Source organism: Hyalella azteca, unplaced genomic scaffold (assembly GCF_000764305.2).
Source record: "Hyalella azteca isolate HAZT.00-mixed unplaced genomic scaffold, Hazt_2.0.2 contig6587, whole genome shotgun sequence".
NCBI classification, from domain to species: Eukaryota; Metazoa; Arthropoda; class Malacostraca; order Amphipoda; family Hyalellidae; genus Hyalella; species Hyalella azteca.
Window position 1 is genome coordinate 8,762 of NW_025936745.1, and position 18,177 is coordinate 26,938.

The 18,177-nt window shown below is 40.1% G+C and overlaps 1 protein-coding gene across 1 annotated transcript; it reads left to right on the plus strand.

Annotated features, from left to right (window-relative positions):
- Nucleotides 1–428: 428 nt before the first annotated feature.
- Nucleotides 429–1,267, plus strand: LOC125178036. Its single transcript, XM_047880921.1, has 2 exons — nt 429–827; nt 1,080–1,267. The coding sequence occupies exons 1-2, from the start codon at nt 537–539 to the stop codon at nt 1,236–1,238; spliced, it is 450 nt and encodes a 149-aa protein (XP_047736877.1). The 5' UTR covers nt 429–536; the 3' UTR covers nt 1,239–1,267.
- Nucleotides 1,268–18,177: the final 16,910 nt, after the last annotated feature.

The window sequence follows — 18,177 nt, forward strand, 5'->3', positions numbered from 1 at the left end:
TTTATTCAGTTCTATTTCGCATCCGTTGTTATTGTTTAGCATCAATTTGCTGTTTATCCATAAACATTGTATTAAGCTGTTTGAGTTGTCAATCCGTTCAGTCCAAGCTATTGCGAATCTATCCAATAGGGGTGGATCTTCTATTTTTCGGTTATTGGTGGGCGTGGCATTCAAGACAATCCGAACTTTCAAGGTGACGCAAATGGTTATTTGAGATATATAAGGCAATTCGTCACATTTTGGTGGCCAGTAGGGGGACAGTCAGATATCATCTAATTGTCACGGGTGGAATTTTTCACGTAAACTCAATTTTCTCCTTTATTATAATGAACTCGTGATTTTATTATTATTATTATTCCACGAAGAGATTGTCGTGGCGTCTCATTCAGATCGAACGTCGAGGGCACGTTACAAGTGGCTAAAAAAGACACGAGAGGATAAAAACAGATTACGTCGATGCACTAATGCGATAAACAAGCATACGCTGATAAAATGGTGAGCTGTAAAGCTGCTTTTAGTGCGTGCCAGTGGGGCGCATGAATGCATTTATGATTTGTTCTACTCTTATATTACTTTATGTTGACTCCTTGCTATTCTTCCTTCTACAGACATTATTCAGCGCATATCAGCAATCCAGTATACAGCTCGCTGAGCTGAATTATTCCGACTCTGCCACCGCGCTCCGGGACAACTTGAGAGGCGAGCGGCAAGTGAGGGAGGGGCTGGAGGAGCTGTGGGCCACCTTGAAGCCCCAGCCGCCCTCTTCTTTTGCCGCTCGCCTTCTCGGCAATGTACCATTCGGCAACTTGATTGCCAGAAAGCTTAACGTAAGTAGGTTAGAGATGAGCTACTCTTGTTATTGCGCGAGTTTGGTTTCTTAAAATGACTAATTAAAATCTTTAGATGTCCTGATTATCAGTAAACTCTTCTCTACTGATGTGTAATTGGTTGCTCGATGATAGGTGAAGGACTGAGGTGACTAGGCGATATATGTAGGTGGGGTGGGGCAACGTGGTGGAAGGATATAGGTTAGTAGACCTGAAACGAATTCTTTGTGCATCAATAGTGATGTTTTCCAGCCCCTGCAAGGCGCTGCTAAGCGGCCACGTCGCTTGCTACACGTGCCAGGGCCAAGCGTCGCACCGGCCTCAACCGTTGGCGCCAGCGACGACGTCAACGTCCCAGGTGTCGCTGGCGCCGACAGCGCCGAGGCGCCCTCCTCGAGCGATGTGAGTTGAAATTCGATGCAGATGAAAATGATTCTACTTATTGCTACGATATCTGGTTGCATTGTTAGCTTTGAATATTTAAGCTAGCTATTGATCGTTCATTAGCTGCTCTACTAGCCTAGTAATTCGATGAAAGGCTAAAAATGATTATAAATTATTTACAGATTTGAATTTTTCGAATGTCAAAGTTCCAGATCAATATATAAAACTGTTGATGAACGTGGAAAATATGTTGAGTGCTTTTGTTACCAAACGAAGTGGTCATATTGTAAAAATAGTGACCAACTTTCATAGCCTCAGCTCAATAGAGAGCCGGACGCGTAGCAGTGAGAAAAGGCCGCATGAAGGAACGAGCCCCCACATCTAAGGTCAGTTTTATATTTAATCACAACATCTGTCTGTCGGGACGTAAACAGAGTTGCTGGTCGAGGCGGGACGTAGAGTTGCTGGTCGAGGCGGGACGTAAACAGAGTTGCTGGTAGAGGCGGGACGTAAACAGAGTTGCTGGTAGAGGCAACTCCCTCAAGCTGTCTTGAGGCCCTACGCTTGCCCTTGAGGCCCTACGCCTTGAGGTCGCTGTCAAGCAGCGACCATTTAAGGGCACAAGCCCTACGTCAAAGGCAGTTTTAGATTTAATCACAACATGCGTCACCTACCTCCTACGGTCATTGTCGCTATGTGTGATCACCTTTATCCTTGGTTTCGTTGTAATACTTGGCTGTCGGCAATTCTTTGATATTCCTCTCTACAGAACCGTTGCTTGAAACTCATTTTGCGTTGTATTTTTAGGCGGGTCAGGCTGCGGCGGCCCTGGCCGCAGCCCTAGCAGCGAAGCAGGAACTGGAGCAGGTGAGGTGGTGGTGGTGGCGTTAACGTCACGCCTCACCACCACCAGTTGGTGGTGGTGGTGGTGGTGGTGGTGAGTAGTGTGCGTGGTGTAGCCAGCAGCTTCTACTAAGCGGACGCGTAGAAGTGAAACTGAAACGTCCATCCGTTTGCCAGGCCTAGCCGGATCTCTATGATAAACATGATGGCTAAAGTACATTTATATTTCTATACTGCACTGTGTAATACGTCGGTGAATGCATGGATATTGTATATACTCGAAATATCCTGTAGATGTAATGATATGAATTTCTTGACCCACAGCACGGCAAAGTTTCGTGCCGTATAGCAACTCTAAGTTCAACACACCGCTGCAGCCGGCACTGGGAGGAAACTTCAAGACAGTGACGATGGTCAACGTACGTCAATGGCAAAGATGGCGTTATACGAAATAAAGATCACTTAAATTATCTTCGTTCTATTCTTTATCCTCGAAAAGGGAAAGGTCGGAGTAAGATTTTTCTAGATTATACGAGTAATCCATTCAGCATCGGGTTGAGCACCGAAGTATTTTCAAGTTTATTTATCTAATGGCTGTTATGCTACCTGGAACCTCACTTTATGTGGAGCATTGTAGATGCCAGAGAGATCGCTTCTTCCCAGTACTGAATTAACCAGCTGGTGGAAATGTCTATGACCGCGAGACGTCGGAAATTTAGTGAACAGTTTCGTACCCTATTAAAGAATGCCCTCGATGTCGTTGCTACAACTTCTCGTAAATGGAAGTCCCCCCATTGTAGACTACCGACAATCACTTAGTCACTCTACAATACGAGCTGTTTTCGATGTACATGTAGCTGAACTACGTGCGCACGATATGATAGACAAGCTCGGTAAGCAAAAAGGTTCAAATTATTCCTGCGGGCTGTTGCGATGGTACCGTCGAACACATCTTCACCGAAATAAGGCATTTTCCATCATTATGATTACGTTTTAGGTCGCCTGAATTGAATAACTTCACACCGGAATTGGGACCTGTTTTTCCAAGCCTGATGTACGTAGTAGACCCGCGGCTGCCACCAATTTAGCTAAGCGATACGATGCTGTGACTATAGGTGCCGAACTCTATAGTCTTGCACAAGAGGTACAGTCTTACGAGGAATCGTCAATTTATAAATTGAATTGGCTTCTAACAGATTACGGAGCAAAGTGAAGGAGTTAAAGCCTCCATGCGAAGTCCTAAATTTATGATCACTGCGCTCCAAGTTTGCTAATTCAAGCCAAGCCTTCGGTACAGTTTTATCGTTCTTGTTGTTCCCCTAGACGCTTTTCTAATACTAACTAGGCTTATATCAACAACTATTTATGGTTTCGACCTAGGTTTTTACACTACTCTTAACGCTTTGAATCGTTCGCAGTTGATACCATAAGTTTTCTTAATATAGCACTCCCATATAATCCGATCAATGTAGCTCTCGGTGGACGGGAACTGTACCGGCTGCGCTGCCATAGCAGTAATGTTCCGTCAACGCAATGGCGAACTAGACGGACTGCGAAACACAGGATGGATGTCGTCTACAACACACCGTAGCCTGATGTAGATACGGATGAAGTAGATACGGGATCGAAATGTTCCCGATGGCAACTCAATGGAAGAAATTTGCTAGAGGGAATGGAACGTAACTCGCAATAGTTTATAACATAGCTTAGTATGCTTCGTGATGCGAACTAAATTTTCTTCATGATTCTGAGATATTTTAGTGAATAACTACCATTAAAATACATCTGGTGAAACGGGTGCAATCGCCAGATTATACGATTAGAAGTTTCCGAATCTACACTGTCGTAAAACCTTGCGAATATATTATAACTTTTTATACGACTATTGCCTACTCCTAAGACTAAGACGTCCTAATAATTGAAGGCGACGGAATCTATTATACACCAACGGATCAGTTAATTAGAAGTTAGCAACGCAAAGATGCTCGTTGACTCGTAGCGTCGGTGGTTACCGTAGATGACGACGAACTATCTCTACAGGTTAGCTGTGCTGCCTGGAGTGTGCTAGAAAGATGAAGTTGGTCTTAATCTTCCAATTCATGTTAGAAGAAACCTGGAAGGTTGACCACGTCGAAATAAAATTTAATATTCGCATAAGAATTTACTATTTGATTTCGAATTTAATTCAAAGAAATGCGGATTGTAACTGGAGAAATTCTCACCAAATATACTCAACTTACGACCAAGATCACTTTTCGACCAAGATCTGAGCAGGTTTTCTACGAATAACGGAATAAGTTAGTCAAATCGTAACCGGTCGGGACCAAACTGAAAATGGATATATTTGTTGTAATTAAGTTCGTGGCAGCATCGATACATTCTTTTGTCCACTTCTAGTTTAATTACCTCACTAAACGCTCAGCCTTTGCAGGTTTCCCACACATACATTTTTCAAATCAAGACTGATCTAGAATTGATTAACAACGAAGCTATTTATTTACTGTACAGTCGTGCGGCCTTAATGCACGTAGCGGGCTTAATGCACGTAGCGGCCTTAATGCACGTAACGGCCTTAATGCACGTAGCGGCCTTAATGTACGTAACGGCCTTAATGCACGTAACGGCCTTAATGCACGTAGCGGCCTTAATGCACATAACGGCCTTAATGCACGTAACGGCCTTGATGCACGTAGCGGCCTTAATGCACATAACGGCCTTAATGCACGTAGCGGGCTTAATGCACGTACCGGCCTTAATGCACGTAGCGGCCTTAATGCACGTAGCGGCCTTAATGCACGTAACGGTCTTAATGCACGTAGCGGCCTTAATGCACGTAGCGGCCTTAATGCACATAACGGCCTTAATGCACGTAACGGCCTTAATGCACGTAGCGGCCTTAATGCACGTCTGTCTCTTATACACATCTAGATGTGTATAAGAGACAGGCCTTAATGCACATAACGGCCTTAATGCACGTAACGGCCTTAATGCACGTAGCGGCCTTAATGCACCTAAGGGCCTTAATGCACATAACGGCCTTAATGCACGTAGCGGGCGAGCTGCGAGCACGAGAATCGAGACCCATCAGAGCCGTGAAACATGACAAAGCCGCGCAACACAGCACACCAGTGCAACACGGCAGAGCCATGAAACACGGCACAGTCAAGCCGGCAACACTTCGCAATATCACAGTTACTTAAAATTAGATACTTTGCAGGAAAACAAAATTTGTAATAAGATCATGAAGTGCGACGAAGTGTTTCCATCATCTCCGAGTGTCTGACAACTTGACAAGCAACCCAAACTTATTACTTACTTTGTTAAGATAAGGCGCAGCACCGACGAAGGTATTAGCGTCCCCACTCCGCCTTATTTTAGATCGATTCCAGTAGGCAAGTCTTAAGCTAGTTAAGCAGAAATTGTATTATCAGTTCTGGGTCAATGGGTGGCAGGAGAATTGTGCTTAAGTTAAAGAGAAGGGAAGGTTCAACTGCTGACAGGCAGAGCATAGGCTACGTTGCTGAAGGGTGTATAGTGGGCAGCCTATGAGAATGTGTTTCATTGTTTGTAGAAATTGTAGTTGTAGCCTGTAGGCAATGAGCACAATTGTAGTTGTAGCCTCAGTCTTGTAGGCAAGATTCTAGTTGGATGCGAGTGATGGCTACTTGGTGGGGTCTCGCGTCGTGGTATTTCTGTGGGGGTGAGTGAGGCTAGTGTTGGGTTGAATTTGGTTACATGTGGAGGCAGGGAGGACCAGGCAGTATGCCAGACCCTACGGTAGTGCTTTGCAATTTTGGCTTTCCAGTCCCTTGTGTGGGCGAAGTTGTGCCTAAGGCGAGGTTAGCCATGGTGGCCAAGAGCTGCATGTGCAAGAGCATCTGCGGCTGCCGGCTACGTTGCCCGGAATGCCGCGGTGTCCATGTACCCACTCCACTGTTAGTCAGCTCAGGGTCAATATAAAGCTGAGTGAGTCACTGAAGAATGAAGATGACAAAGTAACCTGGTAGTGGGGTGACAAATTTGATGGCGTAGAGCTCAGCGGTAAATATTGAAGTGTCGGGGGGTAGTTTGGCTTGCAGGCAAAAGCTTGGGGAGTACACCGCGCAGCGAGTGTTGCCTTGAGTGCTTGAGAGACTGATCCGTCGGTGTTTTTTTTTTCTTTCAAATTTGCGGGGGCCTCTAAAGACCAGTCCAATGCGGCCCCACGACCGAGTTTTGAGGTATAATTGTTAATCTCTTTAATTAATTGGCTCTTTATCATTAATCGTTAAAAATCATGCCTAACTCAAGCTGCCGCCTGCCTGCCTGACTCGAACTCTAACTAGCAGATCCGTCGGACGTCGGCGTACACTAAAGTGTGGTCGGAGTATGACTGGTAACTTCACTTGTTGATAATGAATCCGCGCGCACGGAATGTCCAAACGTTATGGCCCATTTTTGGGCCATAACGTTCCTTCCGTTGTCGATTTGTGGAAGCCCTGAAGACTTATCCAACGGTGCTTCTCAATAGGTTCGAGTGAGCTGGTTGCCATAGAGTAATTTTTGTTGCGTAGACTGTCTGTCGGAGCCCTGAAGATTTCCCAACAGCGGCCTCAGGAATTGATGATGCCCTCAGCTGCCACACTATTAATACTATAGCGGTTTCAGCACTTATTCGGCCGTATGCTTGTCGCCAATTCTTAACATTGCTGAACATCCACAGCATGTTGCGGGCTGGAACTCGCAACTCACTGCTTCAATTTTCCTTTGCTTAAGGGGACCGACTTACCGATTCGACACTTTTACGATCTCGCCTGCGCACCCGAACGCAAAACTTAACGCTAAACTCTGCCAGCCATAAATCCATCAATACCGAACGGATTTCATTCAAATTTGAAAAATGAGTAGATATTATCAATGCAATGTGGACGGAATTATTTCAGATTTTTACATCAATTCCTTTTTTATTGGGCAGGGGCCCAGTGGTTACAGTTCAGAGTACCAAGATTGGCGCAGAGAGGCGCGGGTTCGATCCCAGCTCTGTGCGCCAGTTTCTGGCCAGAATCGGCAAAGAGGCCGGGCGGTTAAGCAAAGCAGAAATTGAATCAGTGAGATGTGAGTTCGAGACCGCAACAAGCTGTGGATGTTCTGCGATGTTAAGAATCGGCGACAGGTCTACGGCCTAATAAACGCTGAAACCGCTATATTATTATTAATACCGAAAACCTAACTTCATGTTCAACTCTGTCAGCCATAAATCCATCAATACTGAACGAATTTCATTCAAATTTGAAACATAAGTAGATTTTATTAATGCGCTGTGGAGGTATTTTTTCCATATTTTTACATTAATTAGTTTTTATTAATACGGAAAACCTAACTTCACGTTCACCTCGCAGGTTGGGTCCTAGTCAGGTTAAGTTTCAAAATTTTGTAGCATTAAAAAAAAAACAAGAACTATGCTATGTTAACCTAACCTGCAAGTCGGCGTTTTTTAGCTATGAATTCTTGCAAAAAAAAAACGGGTAGCATTTTTTAACTCAGGCTGGCTGAGTTGAACGTGAAGTTAGGTTTACCGTTGATGTAAAATTGATGGTGTAAGAAATTGATGTAAAATTTTGAAATAATTCCGACCACAGCGCATTGGTGATGTCTACTTATTTTTCAAATTTAAATGAAATCCGTTCAGTTTTGATGGATTTATGTCTGGCAGGGTTGAACATGAAGTTAGGTTTTCCATATTAGTATAAAAGGAATTGATGTAAAAATCTGAAATAATTCCGGCCACAGCGCATTGATAATATCTGCTTATTTTCTCAAATTTGAATGAAATCCGTTTAGTATTGATGGATTTATGGCTGGCAGAGTTGAACGTGAAGTTAGGTTTTGCATTCGAGTGCGCAGGCGGGTTCGCAGGCAAGTTCGCTGAAGTGTCGATTCTTAATGAAAAGTCGAAAATTTTGGCTTCTCCGTTTTCTTAGCTCATTTCGTAGCTGCTGAAAAGGCGCATCTAACAAAACAAACCGAATGTAGGTGTGTGCTCTAGTTTTTGCGTAAAGCAATTTTAAAAATATATAAAATAGACATTTTTTAACAATATGTACAAAGATTTCTTTGAAATAAATCTTTATGTATAGATCCTTACTCTCGTTAATTTCAAAGTGTTACCACTCGTTTGAAAGCTACAAACGATGTGCGTTCAAGAAAGCAAATACCACGGATGTACATGCAATAATTTGTGCGTACCCTAAATGCACACAATTGGCAATAGGGAAGCTTGGGCTACAATATCAAAAAATTTGTTTGACATATTCTTCAAATTTTAATTTATTTGGCTACCTGGAACAATTTAAAAATCCAAAAAACACCATCTTAAAAACTTTATAGCTCCTACAGTATTCAAGCTGCAGATTCGATTTGTAAAGACCATGCCTAGCGACTCTGGGAGCCTCTTTTTAGCGCATTTTCTCATTAATGGAAAAAATGCACTATTGTGCTCGCCATGTCCGTCTGTCCGTCCGTGACTTCACGTTTTCGTCGACGAGAAAATGCGCTCTCTGTCACTCACTGCAGTGAGTACTGAGTTATATTTTTTGTATTTGTGCATAGTTTGACTTCCATAAGGGGAGGAGTGGGGTGGGGGCTGAAAATGTGGAAAAATGTTAAAACCGTACATAAAAGAAAAACTATGAGGAAAATCGAAAAACGTTACAAATCGCATGAAATGTGTCTCGATATTGGAGCGTGTAATTTGCAAAGGTTATCAATTTTTTGAGTACCCCTTTTTGCTGTTTTCTATCAATTTCACGTTTTCTCTCATTATTTTCGAAAAATGCATACCCTCAAATGATTTTTTATTTTAACGTTTACGTACGTGTGTGAAATTGCAGAAAGATCGGTTGGTAAATGTAGAAGTTTTTCGGGGACCAAGCCGGTCTCCCTAACCGCCCGGTCTCCTTGCTGATTCTGACCAGAAACTGGCGCACAGAGCTGGGATCGAACCCGCTCCTCTTTGCTCCAATCTTGGTACTCTGAACTGTAACCACTGGGCGACTACTGTCTGATCTGTCTCATCACGTTTCGTGGTATTCAATATTGATATACGGTACATGATTTTTTTTCAATTTATAGCTTTTTGTGGTTTCGTAGTTTTGTTTTCATTCCAAGTTTACAATAGTTTAGAGATTTTTCCTTACGTTAACCGGGACTTATTTTAGACACGCTTATGTTTCCACTGCTAGTTAGCGTGATCTCCAAACGTAACTTACCGCTCAAACCTTGCTAGTGGCAACCAAACTTTTCGTCACCAATTAGTTTAATTATTACTATTTCAACTCAATGATTGTTACTGTAAGAATGTTATCCGCACTACTGCGCGGAATAGTACCTGTTGTAGTAGCCAGTCAAGTTAGAGCACTTTGTCTCTGGTGTCCCTGCGAGGCTGACGCAGCTATTATGGGCTGCAGCTAGTACGCTATTCTCAGGTACGAGTGAATTTGGATTAGTGCTCTGCTATAAGTGTCTATGAATTATTGTATTTTAGATTATTGAATTATCTTTCTGTATTGTTCATTTCGACGTGTATTTATTGTGTCAACAATTTGTATCGGCAGGACAGAGGGAAGTCCCTCTCCTCTCTGTAGTTTAATAGTCCAGTTATGATCGCGATTCTAAACTGCTGGAATTCTTGAATAAATATAAAAACTTTTTATCTATCAACTGAACCCGACATCATCACAGTTACCTTGTTCTATACTTTGTATATAGAATAGAGGAGAAGTGTCGGCATTGAAGAGATAGGCCCATGGCCAGTTGCCGATCCTTGTACTTTTCGTGATTTGATTCCACAGGGGATCCGGCCTTTTAAAACCAATCTTTTTATATTTGAGATATCTGCTGGACTTATTGCAAGGTTTATAAGGTGCTAGGCATTTCAAGACTGAACATCTGTTCCTTCATTGCTTTGTCTAGTCTGTTCTTGAAGGCGTTCATACTCGGAGCGTCTACAAAGCCATCAGAGAGGCTGTTCCACTTTTCGGTGACTTGAAGCGAGAAGAAATGTTGTCGCATGGATGTGTTAAAACGCATTTTTTTAGTTTATAACCGTGGCCCCTGGTGTTGGTTCTTGTTTCAAATTCCAGGACTCTTTCTGGGACCTTGTATAAACCCCGTGTATACTTATATGGAATAAATAGTATTCGAATGAGCTAAAAACAATGGTATTTCTCATAGGAAAATATTATGAAAATGACATAAAATAATAAATGGTTAAAAAAGTCCATCGTTAATCGCAAGTTAATCGTTACTCGCAAGCAACCAACACTGACGATCACCGATGAACTTAAGTTAGGGAGTAGCGATCTCTGAAGCGATCAGTGACATTTGCATATAGGTACCATTTGAGCGACCGTAACTCAAAGTACTCATATCTACATACTGCCGCAAGTAATTATGGATCAAAAGTTAGGAATTTGCTATTGATTTATGAGATAATATGTCTTGTTGTTAATTGGAACATGAAATCAACGAATGAACTCACACTAAGATATATTATCTCCAAAATAACAAAAAGATGTTAATCGAACTTTTTATAATCTAATCTAATTTATAAACTTGCATAAACTGAATTTCAAATATATGACAAAATTAGATTGTTTGAACTGAGTGAGAAGCAACAACTAATATTGAAATCTAAATGCAATAAATCTACATTTACTTCTCAAAATTTAATATTAACAGTAAGTTTTTTCCGATTCAGTTTTTGAAACAATTTTAGAATGCAGTAAAAAGATTTGAAAAATATTAAGAAACTGATATGCAATGTAAGAAATTAAACAAGAAATTTAATGCAATAACGCAAAATTTAACATCGTTAATTATATTAAGTTGGAATACATTTTGAGACTATCAGACCAAAAGATTTGGCTGACAAAATAAATATGATATTAAAATTTTGAATAAGACTTCAAGAATACGGTACGACCCTACAACGGCCCATCCAAAGCACTTTACTCTGATCTCGCCAGACCGCTCATGTTGCGACGGCGCAGTATGCTTTTAGTTTTAATGGATTGAAGTTAGCAATCATTCTCTGGCGATGCGTATGGGAACATTTAATGGCGCTGAGCGGTGAACTGTCACCCGACAAATGGACTTGTCAGCGCCCCGAAAACGGATCGCATCCAACTGAGAGGAACGAAAATTATAAATCTTGGCCTTGCCATTGAAAATTAATGCTTATAATTTACTGTGCGACAGTATATGTTTCAATTCTTCCTATGGATATAGAATGGAGGTGATATTTTACACGTTTATTTACTATTTGATCATTAGTATTTTAGATGCCATATCCCCTTTCTCAGAAAAGACCGCGAAGCGACCAGGATTCTAAAAATGCATTTCTCATAGGAATCTATTGAGCTCGTATTTTCAACGACCACTTACAATTTATAATACGTATGTATGAATCAATATAAATTTATATCTAAAACAATTATTGATTGATTTAAGAAGTTATATTTGTACAAATAATTTCTGAAATAGATGCGTTTTAAAGTGATTAGCCATAAGTACGTATAATTACATTCCTTCAGTAACAAAGTTATCTGAATCATAAACACAATGTGTAACCCCGACCCAGCGCCTCCCCACCAATCAATTCCTAGCTCGCAAGCGGAAGAAAAAACTACGCACAAAATTCAAATATATTTATTGTTATATAAGCTAAAAGTTGCTCCTGTGTATATTCCATCTCACGCATGCAGGGCTAGGGTTAGAATATGGGCCTAACTCTGCAATCCCTAACCCTAACATTGCAGGGTTAGACATCTGGGCCGTGAAAAAAGCGATGAAGAGATGAGTGTTGTAGTATAGCAGCCATTCCGACAATTTTGCCGTACATATGAAAGGAATTCAGGAATGAATGGGTCTTATTATTTAAACATATACAGAATTTTTACAGTTCAAGCAAAAAACAAAAGTAGCATTGATACGCTCTTTTGCCTCGCTAAAATAGGTTAGGATGACCCATTTAATGTTAAGGTCAATAAGCGCATCGATATTTATGCATAGTTTCAATTATTGCAGCGAGCGATGGAATCCTCGTGTGTGCATATGGCTCGTTGATGCGCAACGAGGTTTGGACTCTAAATGCTACTCGCTGGCAGGCTCCACAGGGTCGTGGTGGGCTCTGAGCTCTTCATCAAGTTGCTGGAATTTGCTGGGAATCTGCAAGTCATCTGTATTCCGAGCGCACGCTAATGCCAGCCATTATTCAAGATGGCGGAGTGGAACAGACCGGATGGGCGACTCCAAACGACTCCAACATTCAAAAAGCACATAGCTTGTGCTGGCATTTTCTATGGACTAATACTTGAAGAATTTTCTTTAAAAATAGAAAAGGTGTTGCCGTTCTAAAATTGTAGAGAACACTAACGCTGAGTCTGGATGCAATGTATTACTTTTAACTTCCAGTTGTCAGAGGGCCAACAAATAGGTCATATATCAATTTTCTTGTTATACGTCATTTATGGAATGTCTGGGAATTAATAGAGCAGCAGCAGGTACGCTAAATGTTCTACTACATACATGTTGCAAAAAATGAATATTTATGCACGCATTGTGTTTTTAGAAACAAATTTCCTGAAGTTTCACGGCCTTTACGGCGTTTTTTTCAAGAATTCAATTCTTTATCGTGAATAAATAAAATGAATGGAATTCTAAATAACTGGAAATGAATGGAATTCTTAAAATGTTTGAATAAATAGCAAAATTAGTAATAAGTTTTCAAGCAGTATTTAAATGAATAAAAACAAGAGCTGCCATTAGTCATTTTTTATATCTTTTAATGGAAACACGTACTAGACCGAGAGACTATCGAATATACGAAGGTAATCATTCGAAGTGCTGGACAAAACAAGTATAACCAACAACGCAGGCTGGCATCGTAAACATGGGCACATAAAAATAGCATCAGGACAACACGAGCCTAAGTGGGTCTAAATGACCCATGCCAGAGGTTTTATAATATTATTCCATCGGAAAGAAATTGGCCCGACTGGTCTGGGTCAGTAATTGTCTTGTGCCCTTCTGGTAAATGTATAATTTTTTTTTCAAGAATGATGAGAATAGAAATTTCCATTATATCTGCGTAAGTGAATACAAATTTGGTGGCTACTTATATTAACGTTATCGCACAGGACAATTACCTATTTAAAGCAATGGTTATAATCACAAGGCCTGTTGAATATGAATAATCTACGGAATCTGCAACCAGTATTTAAGTAACTTTGAACGTCTGAAAACCTTATCAGTTGCATTAACACGGCCTTTAAGGGGGGATTCGATAACAAAACTTCAAGTGTGTTGATAACATTCATAAAGCCTTACGATTTACGAGTCTTGCATTTGTTTCTGCACAATTTAAAAGATATTACTAACTTCAATCATTTCCCTCGACTCGGACGGAGTATTTCTCAGATGATAGAATTTTGTCGAAACTTGGTCCAATTACGGGATTCTAAAATAAAATATTTTATGATATTTGATCAGTCCTTTGAAGTCATGAGTTTGAAAAATGGTTGCAACTCCCTTCATTTGCAATGCCGGCATATAAAGCGCGTATGGCATTCAATGCAAATTGTGATGCATACCATATTTGCCCGGGCAGACAACCATCGTGCACGAATTGCTGGTACACGAATATAAAACACATAAAATACACATAAAACACTCGAAGAATATTTAGGAGTATGATGCGAAAACCTTGTGTACAAAATGTGATGGGTGGTAAGAGAGGAGACAGTATTGGTTTTATTTGGTATGTGTGGTACGATTTATTAATCAGCTTAACTGAAATAGATATATGATATGATGCGGATAGCTGAATTTGACAATCTGTGGTACTTTAATTTTTCGTACGTAGGGAATGATATGGCTTGAGGGATGGATACGTTTTTCAGGAAACTGATGGTTATCACGCATGATTATTATAATAGAACTCGTTATCTGAGCCCGATCATTGATATAATGAACTTAAGTTCGGGATATATTAAAACTGCAATTAAAATGGCTAATGTGATTCTATTATAATGACAACTCTATATTTAAGTTTTATGGAACATCGGATATATATTTAATTTTTACCTGCAATAACATATTATGAAGCTGCTCTATTTCTTTGGCAGGAAAAAGCCAATGGTTTTTCAGATGGAGGTAAATACCTTTTCATTAAAAGCAAATGAATAACAATTATAAGTTCACACTATATGCTGGTAAGGAGTATTAAATGACGTAAATTAAATCGCATAAAAATTATTTCCTACTCTGTGACAGTGCGTACATGTAAAAAAATATCAGTTGTATCTGTTTGAGAAATTCCTGTCGTCCCACAAAGCTTCCACTAGACCATAACCTTTGGACCTCTGCCTCTCATCAGCCTCGCTGTTTCTCATACGAGACGAGCAAGTGCCAGTCATTGTCCTGAATTATCGGCAACATGGACGCCCAGGCGGAGAATTTGGGCTGAAAGGTCTCATATTTTGGCCGCATGGATAAAGCAAGGCACTTATCTTGCGCAAATATGAGCCACAAGTCCGCAAAAATCCTTGTGGGGAAGAAGCAGGAGGAAAATATTTTACATTGATATGACCTTTACTACTGCCAGCAAGAATAATGTGAGCTGCCACGTCAACAGAAAAATTCGGGCGAAGAGGCATATACCGATGATATACGGCTTGTACTTTTATATGATCCATGTCATCACAATCGTTCGTCGATATGTTTGCACAGTGCTGCAACTGGCCTTGTCATCTCAAATGTTTGTGCATCACCAAAGCAAACGATCACCACTAAACAAGCTGTATCTATTTCCTTTCTCGGTGATTCATGGCTAAAACCCAAGCCGCATAGGCCGCAACTCACAGTCAAGCAATAGCACCGCAGCAATTGCGTTATTAAATAAGTAATGAATGTAGGTGATGCGTGGAGTGCCGGCAGGTAATGCCCTCGTAAATCCGCCCAGAGGAGTTTCGGAGGCCGCGGTCTCGCATGAAGGCTGCTCTGCTATGTATTCTTCGAGGCCTTCGTCTGAGTGCTCCGCCATAACGTTTCCGGCTTTCCCTGGCGCCCTTTTGATAAAAGGCGCAGCGCAACGATGGTTTTCCGGCCGAGGAGGCGCGTTTGTACAACAGGAAAGGTAAAAATGGCCCAAAATGGCACATACCGGGATCGTCTGCAACTATTTGAACATTTAGATGAGTAAATAGGATAATGACCATTGCTCGCAAGGCGAGTGGAATTTTGTTTCATATGTGAAAAAATATTCGGAAAGTAACATATATCAGAATTATCATATTGAATTTAGACTAGAAACAAATTAGATGAAGTTGTAAATGAATTTCAAAGAAATGCATAATCCAGTCTTAGGAAAATTGAGAATGGTATAGCAACTCCAAGAAAGCCATACATAACAGCAACAGTTTAAACTGGATCAGGTGCTCTCCCAATTGACCATTTAAAAAATGATAAGCCCATGAAATTATATAATCGGTGCCCCTAATGCTTCACTCGGTGTACATATTCATGACAGTAAAATCCCACGTTAAAAACGCTATTATTTTCAAATGTTTTTTTTTTTACGAAATGAAAACAAGTCTCACTTTGGGCTCTATTTAATTTTTCTTCATCTCTCTCCCAAGCTGAGACCTAGACTAAAATGGATGGAAGTGGAAGTCGCTTTTAATGAGATGTATAACGAGAGTGATTTTGTGGACGGCAAACAAGCTAATCCCTTTGATGTTGGCAAGGAAGTAAAATTTTGTTTTTGTTTCTCCAACTCAACAATTCCTGAAGCTTCTCAGTCCTGCTTCAATATGAGCCTTCGTAAAAAGCTTGGGAGTTTTCCCTCGTCATTGTTGGAGACTTTGATTCGTTTTAAAATTTAAGCAAAGCCTTTCCGAAACGAAACTAATATAATTTCTTGTCTATGCTGGATGAGCCAGTCATTTCTTGAAAAACGTTAATCCCATTGTAATAAACAAAAACCCTGCTTGTTTTGCCCCTACCGGCAGTAATTAATGAATATAAATTAGTTTTGAGCTTGGTTCCGACATTATTACATTTTTTTGCATTATATAATTAGTACACCTAGTTTGTTATTGTTGACTAGCAACTTATGACAGATTACTTTATTTCGCTTGGCTAAAATTCATTAAAATAATTCTGTCTGAAATTTGTTTATAAATGATTGATCTGAAACTTGCAGTAGCTAATTATTATTCATCAGTCGCTACGTTTTTGTGATACTTTCACATTTGCATTGAAATTTTTGCAGCTAACGAGAATATTTTATCAAATTTCATGTGTTGTAATAAATGTATCTTAATACAGGAATTCCGTATTGCGCAAGCGATTGCATATTACATACTGGTCGTGTCAACTCCCCTCGTATCTCAGTGGTGACGAAACCCATTCCTTCTTTCCTGGAATCCATTCCTTCTTTCATGCAAAACGAAAATAAGAAATTCATTGAAATATAGGGTATAAGTGCCTAGTTTTAGGTAGTTTGTTTACTGAACAAAGGGCAAGCCTCATCACGGTTCCCTTCACTCCTCATTATAGAAAACGTAGAGATTCTTCACGGCAAACTATAGTGTTTGGTCGATTATTTCCTGGAGCAGCACTCATTATCTGTTGCGCTTGACGGGTGTCGTATATCTTGGCACCGGGCCTTCAGTACTCCTTAGAAAGTCGTTAGAGAGGCCTGAGCTGAGGGTGGCCTACGAAGGCCTTTATTTATGAAGCAGTTAGAGAGATGCACGGGCGCCCAAGCAAGCCTATAGCTCAACTTTGATGGACGCGTGCAGACGGCATGCTTATTTGCAAAACGCTACCTCAGACCCGCCGTGCTGCTCATCATTAGTCCTGTTCGTTTCATAGTTAGTACTATCTTATTCACAAAGTTGAGTTATTGTGAAAACATAATTTTATGCAAAGATTTCGATGATAATTACGAAACTTAATTACTACAAGTGCTTTGTAGACGGTCTTTTGGAGTTTTTTAATTAGCGTTAGTTAAGTAAATTAAGTTTAATAATAAGCGTTGAAATGTTCTTTTGATAATCCAATTTATTCAAATATCTCAGTCACAAATTAGTAAGTTAATGTTAGCCCTTAGTTATAACAGAACATGTTCTAATAAATCAAGTTAATTGAAAGCTGCTTCTCAAGCAAAAATTAGTATCGTTGTATATAATAAAAAAAATAATTATGCGTAGCAATTGCAATGACTTTAAATACGTCAACAATTGCAGTGAAAACTGTAGCAAAAAGTTACATGAAAGCTGTGAACTCGTCTTCCGAAGCTTGTCAAACCGTTCAAAAAACTTCAAAGTCGCCCAATGAAGAGTCAAGAAATTGACATTATTCAAGTACTTAATTCATTATATCTTCATTTGAATATTTATTAATATGATATAATTATCATATCATATCTTTATCCTAGCACAGTTTTTTTTGTAATACATTCCAAGTTTATATGAATTTCAACGCTTCTTTCTTCAACTGCTTTCGACGTGAGAGTTTTTTTCTAATTCATAAGTTCAGGCGAGGTATGTCTGTGTTAAAGGGTCCCAGGGACGGTAATAAATGTTCACAAGTAATGTTATTCACGAGGTCATTCCTCAGTGTCAGAGGAAAGATCTGAGCGCTTCCAACTGCTTCTTAAGTTCACGGAGTCTCAAGTCTCAAAATTTACAAAGCTATCGAATTCCGAAGACACCGATGTCTTTTTTGTTCAGTTTATATTGAATAACCTCAGCGTCAAGTTAATTATAAGCTGATTATTAAGTAATGCTTATCTCCTTGGTATTTGAGAAAGTCGTGGGATTATATTTGAGTGATCAAAAATCAAAGCACGAAATAAGAAGCGGCTATAAAAATAAAAAAGAACATCTTTCCGATCTCTTGGAAAGCCTCAAGTATATCGTCAATTGATGAAATCTCTGGATGTAATTTTCCATTAGTAATCAATTCAAACGCAAGCTTTCGAAGACGTTATGCGCTAACATTTTCAATCAGAGACAAAATCTAGGTTGCAAATCTTGCTTACAGATGTTTTTCATGACAAAAATAATCTTGAATCCAA